The 6,650-nt window shown below is 48.5% G+C and overlaps 1 protein-coding gene across 1 annotated transcript in view; it reads right to left on the bottom strand.

Annotated features, from left to right (window-relative positions):
- The window catches only part of VPS8 (vacuolar protein sorting 8 homolog (S. cerevisiae)), a gene marked incomplete at its 5' end in the record, with an annotated part of 56,019 nt that overhangs the window by 9,805 nt on the left and 39,564 nt on the right, over positions 1 to 6,650 (bottom strand). The window contains 3 exons of the mRNA XM_009705534.1: positions 2,712 to 2,880; positions 3,520 to 3,689; positions 5,073 to 5,153. Coding sequence (XP_009703836.1) covers positions 2,712 to 2,880; positions 3,520 to 3,689; positions 5,073 to 5,153 — 420 coding nt within the window. The remainder of the gene's footprint in view (positions 1 to 2,711; positions 2,881 to 3,519; positions 3,690 to 5,072; positions 5,154 to 6,650) is intronic.

Here is a 6,650-nt window from a genome sequence, read left to right as displayed (position 1 = left end):
CTTAAACACCTGAAGGGATGGGGACTCCACCCCCTCCCTGGGCAGCCCATCCCAATGCCTAATGACCCCTTCTGGGAAGAAATGCCTCCTCATTTCTAGCCTGAACTTCCCCTGGCGCAGTTTCAGACGATGCCCTCTTGTCCTGTCACAAGTTGCCTGGGAGAAGTTGCCTGCCCCCACTTTGCTACAAGAAGGACCCTGGGGAACACATGAACGTGGCTCAGGGCTGGGGGAGCCCTGCAAGTCTCCCCTTCCCTTCAGTCCCTTTGCTCACCCACACCTCCTCTCCCCACCGTCGTGCATCGGCCACCAGGCTACTGAGAAAACGCACCTTTCAAACAGACCTCAGTTCTGCACGGAGCAGGGTCATGTCAAAACAAGCACGGGGAGCTCAGCTGTTTTCAAGCTGAATTCTCTGCCTAAGTTTACTTGAGGCTGCACAAGAGCAAACCCTGCCGTACAGCGGCACGCACCAGCCTGCCTCCACCAAGCGCTTCTGCGCTCCAGGTAACCCTCCTCGCCCTCCTGCCTTTGGCTCCAGCGGAGCCAGGCACCACGCACATCCAGCTCCTCTGCTTCGCCTGCCCAGCCCTTCCCCCAGAAGGGAAAAAAAAACAAACCCAAACCCAAAACTAATCTGTAACTCAGACTTCTGCAGGGCCAGCTGAATCCTTACCTCACAGGGTTAATTAACCCTACGGAGCAGCAATTGTTAAGCAAACAAACTTCCTGGAGAAGCTAGAGATTTTAAAGTCTTTTGCCAAATATATTCAGCTTTTTAAAGATCTGACTGCGCAACAGTTTAATCACATGGGAGTTCAACAGTTAAATACTATAATTTAAATATAACATCACAAACCTGGAGAGGATCTGGGACATCAGGGAGGGGAGGGGGGCCCTGAAGCATCGCTGGGGCTCTGATGAGCCAGAGCCAAGCTCTGCCGGGCGGGCTGCGGGCGGCGCAGGAAGCGATGGGCTTCTCCGCCAGGAGCACATGACAGACAGCAGGGAAGCATCCAGCACTCTCAGATGGTCTGGCACGGACATTTTCTAGCTAGCGCTAGATGATCCGTCCTGAAACCCCTTTTCTTCCCCGCTCAGTCTCTCCACATCTCCCTTTAAGCCCTGAGTCCCAGCCAACCCCTCACTTCTACAGACAGAGCAGTTAAAGGGAAGCATCTTCTCCTCCCTGCCCCAATCATTCCCATGTCATCTGGAGCATTTTCCCACTTCATCCTGCTACGGGGTATGTCCAGCCTGGTATCAAAGGGGAGACACAGGGGTTCTCTGACTCACTAGCCCATGAGAAACCCAGTGATAACCAGGTTACAAGGCACTGGTATAAAGTGTCAGGCACTTTAATGATGAATGTAATTTTAGTACTTCGTTTTTCCTTTAGCTTTTAAAGTTAAACCGGGTCTGTCACACCCATTTGCACACACTCCTCTGGAGCACAAGCGCAGGGGGTAAAATACGGGGCTCTGCCTGAACTTTAGAGCCAGTATCCGTATTTCACTGTAGCAGGACGGCATGTGAGCATTTGTAAGCACAACTGTTTGGACCCCAGTCAATTTACAGTCTCCTGGGAAAGCTTTTCTTTCTGTCAGCACGTAAGAAACTAACACACTTTGACTGCAAAGATTGCATTGGGCTCCATACATTCCTCAGAGACTACTTTTGCCCCAAGTCTCCCTTGAAGCAGGACGCTTCTTTTTTTGTTAATACAGAAGCTGATGGAAGTTGACTAATGCTGTTAGCTATCTTTTGATCGGACTCGATTTGGCAGAAATTGAAATAATCTGCCAGAAGAAAACTAAAGTACTACTATAAAAACGTACTCCAAGATTGAATTATTTTGGTTTCAGAAGCGGAAAAACATTGCTTTGCATGCATCTGTGTGGTGACAAACACACAAAGTACCTTGAGGCATTTAGGTACAAACCCTCATCAGTGACCGCCTTCGCTGGAACACAGAGCAGCAGAGTTCGGCTCCCCACAGTGCAATATCCCTAAAAGACATCCCAAGAGGCTGCCGGCCGTTTTTGCTTATGATGCACAGTACCATGTCATGGAAAAGACAGAAGTGTGCATGTTGAGACTGGACTTCTGTTTGAATTAGGGATGGTGAAACTTCTTGCGCACAGATACCGACAATAAATACAGACTAATTATCTGTTCTCTCACCCAAATCCAGCTGCATAGATCTCATTTACACGCAAGCTTCTTAGTGAGTCAAATCAATTCCGAATCTTTTACCTAGAGTCAGGTTATCTGTTAGGAAGGTAGAACGGAGGCTCCACGATCCAGCCACACGAAACATGCCTGCCTTTAATACAAGTTTTGTATAAAACACACCTCAAAATAGTTTGAAAGGAACTGACCCCGGTGGCCCACGCCAGGCTCTCACAGACAAGACGAAGCAGCGGATGCATCTAGCAGGCAATCAGCTGCACGCGTCCAGCCTCCCCTCACGCTGGCTAGCAGTTCCCAGACCTTCTGGATGAACACATTTCCATTACCTCCACAGCTCTGTATACCCACGCCAAAACAAAACGATGTTCATAAACGCGACTAGTTAGCTGCCCATACTGTTTTGACAGTTACTGATCACAGGCTTGTCTGGAAGCAAAGACAGACACGAGAACAAAGCGATGAAGTCTGTGAGCACCGCTCGAAGGTTACTTGAAGAGAACCCGCCTCACAAACCTTACCTGTGCCAAGGATGCTCCACTTCCTTTTTTTAGCTCTGAGAAGTTCTCGCTCAGTTTTCCTCCCTTGTTACTTGAGTTGCATTTATAGCACATCCACCTCATCAGGCCTTTAGTTACCGTCCCACACTCTTTACTCAGCAGACACAGCGAATGATACAAGTGGCCACAGCTGTAAAGAGAAGAATTCTGCTCGGTGCTTGAAAGCAAGGTAACACAGCCTGACAGCCCTACACTCTGGAGGGGAAAAATCGCCGGTCAATGGAAAAGGTGGCTGCTTATCTGTAAATACAGACCAGCAGCGTATAGACACTCCCTTCGTACCTCCACACCCCCCTGTAGTATTTCTAGGCTTGCAACAATAACAGTAGATGCCCATTCAGTTACAGATCATAATGCTAAGGTAATAACAAGCTTGTCTTATTTTACAGCCAGGAATATTGGAGATGCCAACAGAGTACGTAGTCGGGGCTGCAGCAGATCCGAGATATACAAATACAGGCAAATGAACCCAGGATGCTGCAACTGCACAAACGGCGTTGCTGGGAGAGATGACAGATAAACTGACAGCTTACTGAAGAGCTCTCCCAGAACTGTAAGGTGATTCTTTCCAGCCAAGACGGGGCTGGCTGCATGCAAAGGCAGCTGGCTCTGCTGGCTTTGACTAGCCAGCCCTTTTACAGTGCAAGGGAGCAAGGATACATAGGATTACTTCTGCAAATCAAAAAGCAGGTGGTGGTTGTTTGGTTGTTTTTTTTCCTTTTAAAGCTTCTAACACGATCACAGCTGTGACCTTACCCCTTAACTTTACCTGAAAACAATGATTTCATCAGCAGTTTCCTGCCTTCTTTTGTACTGCTGTAGACAAATGCAGCAGTAATCCTGCTTTGGGGTAAGCCCTCTAGTGACAGAAGCTCTTAGGTTACACAGGGACCAGTGGAGATCGTGGTTTAAAAGATTCGTAGTTGTCTCTAAAAGGGTCTGTGTGGAAGACAATATACAGAATAACTAGGTCATTTGGTCATCTCCAGACTGCAGACACACGCTGATCAATTCTTCATAACAAGCAGCTTAGCAGATTACTAAGAGCAAAACCAACCCAACAAAATTGCTTCTCTTTATACGTTTTCTAGCCACTGCCCTTGAAATACTTATCCTTTCATCACATGTTAATGGAGGCAATACCTTTTCACTCTTAAATAGATAAGTCCTTTATTGATTTTTGTCAAAGAGCATGAGAAGAAACACAGTAGGCTCATGTTGTCACCTTCCATACCAGACCCCCCTTTTTCTCCATTTACCTAGCAACCTACTACTCACTTCCCCCATTTTAGGAGAAACATGCCTATAAAAATCAAAGCCCAAATGCATTATCACAATTAAAATGTTAAAAACCCCACTTCTCATCTGCTAGTTCTTCCCAACTGAGGTTGCCATTTCTGAAGAGCCAAAATAAAATACCCTTAGTTTTTAGTGGTCAGTGCTTCTTTCGGCAACAAACGTATCAGACAGAGGTGCTCTGGCTCACGATCTATCGATGCTCTGTAGCAGCAACTCACAAAAGGCTGCAGAGGTTGCACCAGTGGTTCACATTTGGCCTAGTCCAGATGTGACATGCGGCCTGTACCAGACAACTGCCAGGCAGTGACAGAGGACCTGTGCTGCTCAGAGGAGACCTTTACCAAGAACTCAAACACAGATAATGGCTCTTTATGTTCAGCCCTCTACAGTAAAGCTATTTCCCATTTTATTTTTAAATTGGACGCGGCTGCACGGAGGCCTGAGCAGTAGCTAGGATGGTAGTGCTATATGGTAGGCAGAACAAGGGAGGGTGAGTTTGGAGGAAGACTATGCATTCTGTTTTGGGGAAAAGGAGCTTCAGAAAACTGTCGAACTTTGGAGACTGCCTGAGATTTGAGACTGGATAGGGAGAGGCAGGAGTGAGATAAAGGTGAAATCTCATCAGGTGACAAAGGAAGTGCAGCATTACCATTGGGAAGCGGCAAAACAGCCTGATTTAAAGAACTAAAATGCATAAAAAGATAAAACATACCGGGTTTGTCCCTTTGAATCCCTAACTGCAGGATGGGATGGAGAAAAAGCAGATGTTTATCCTTCCAGTACATTTAACATAAAACTGAACAACAAAGGTGTTCGCTGTGTACCTGTCAGTCCCTTCACTTGTAATCTGTCTGTGAGCAATACAAACTCATTCCCCTTCCCCCAGTGACAAAAGCATAAATCACTTGCATGTCCATCTACTTTGCAGAGAGAAATGGCGAGTGAGAGAGAGTAGTAGGCTAGACAGCTCAAAGTAATCCCTGTATACAGCAGTGGACAAGAACAGAAACGCATGCAACTTACTTGTTCATAGTTAAAAGTGTCCAGCATTCCCAGGACAAGTCCTTGAATTTCTCCAAGTTTCCCTTTTCCATAAACTGGATCCTGTATGAACAAAGGAAAAGCTGCAGCTGAATCACAGGATATGACCATTCTGGCTTTTACTTGATCTTTTTTTTCTTCCTCCAGATTGGCATTGCAAATGGAAGTTATGACTCCAGATTTAAAGATGCTGTACGTGCACAAGGACAGTAGAATAATCCTATGTATTGATGGGAAAATTGGCAATTAGCAAACCTGAGCAGATGACAACATCAATCTAGTTACTGTGCTTGGGTGACAAGACTTCAAATATGACCTTGGAAGTTTCATTCAGGAGGAGCAAGAGCTGACTGGAGATCACATTCGAGGAATAGCAAAGAAAACAGCAGAAAACACCCTGCAGCAACACAGGAGGTATCAGCTCTGTCTGTGCCGCCGCTTGGCCCCCACTGCTACGGGTGTCTGCTGGTCAGCGAGCTCCTGGGCTGCCTGCCGCGCCCCAGGCCCCACGCTGGCAGCGTGCTTTTGCCCAAGTCAGAGGGTAACTCACTCTGCAGTCGCTGTGCATCCACAGGTCACCCCCAAGCTCATTCAACACCCCCTCAGCTGCTCTTCTGTTGCTGCAGAGGCGATTTCCACGTGCCCTCAGCAGCTTTATTTCCATGTCCCAGCAGCACAAGGGAAGGGTTGTGGTACAAGTCATTGCTCCGGTGCATCTCAACCAGGATCCTTCGGCCTGCTCCAAACCAAACGTCCTCTTCTCCTCCACACCCACCCTGGCACCCTCTGAAGCATTGCTCAGTGCAGGACAGGAACCCTGGTCTGGGATGCATCTCCCTGGTCTGGGATGAGCTTAGCAAGGAGCCCTTTGGGAGCTGCTCTCCATGGCAGTGCACAGCCTCTCAAACAGGCAGATGGGCAAAACGCTGGAAGAGGGGGGAGCCTTTGCCAACGTCCTTCCCTCCTGCCAGGCCCTGTTGCACAAGAGAGCAGGCTCCTGCTCACGGGTGCACCGGACCATGCTAGGAAATACCTCTGCCCCACCACCAGCACGGTGACACTTTGCTGACAGCTCCTACCGACCACAAGCGCTAGCAGCCATCAGTGCTACGGTCTCCTGGGCAGAATTGACCCTGAAAGATCTCTGCATGGAGTTGCAGAGGTGCCCTGCCCCTGCCAACATGCAACATGGCATCACTTCCAACACGCATGTGCCAGGAACACAACTTCCTCCTACCTGTCTTTGCTGCAGCAGCAAGGTCGGACTAGAACGCAACACAGGGATGTTTTGCTAAAGAAGATGCCCTGCAGGCTGTTGGCCAACCGGCTGGGATCCAGCCAGTCTTAGTGCCTTTAACATAAATGGGAAGCAAGGAAGAGGGGTGGGTTAATAGCAGGATCTACTACGGGCTACTGCAGTGGTGTGATCCACATCGTGCAGCCCAGCTTCATTCTCTCCCTGTGGCCTTGACAGTCTGATCTGCCAAAGAGCAAGGCTGTGCCCTCCTCGCCCCAAACTGGCACCAGCGAGGCACGCACATGCCTGTAATCACAACGAGT

Source organism: Cariama cristata, unplaced genomic scaffold (assembly GCF_000690535.1).
Source record: "Cariama cristata isolate BGI_N322 unplaced genomic scaffold, ASM69053v1 scaffold2938, whole genome shotgun sequence".
NCBI lineage: Eukaryota > Metazoa > Chordata > Aves > Cariamiformes > Cariamidae > Cariama > Cariama cristata.
This window is presented reverse-complemented; position numbering and strand designations above follow the sequence as displayed.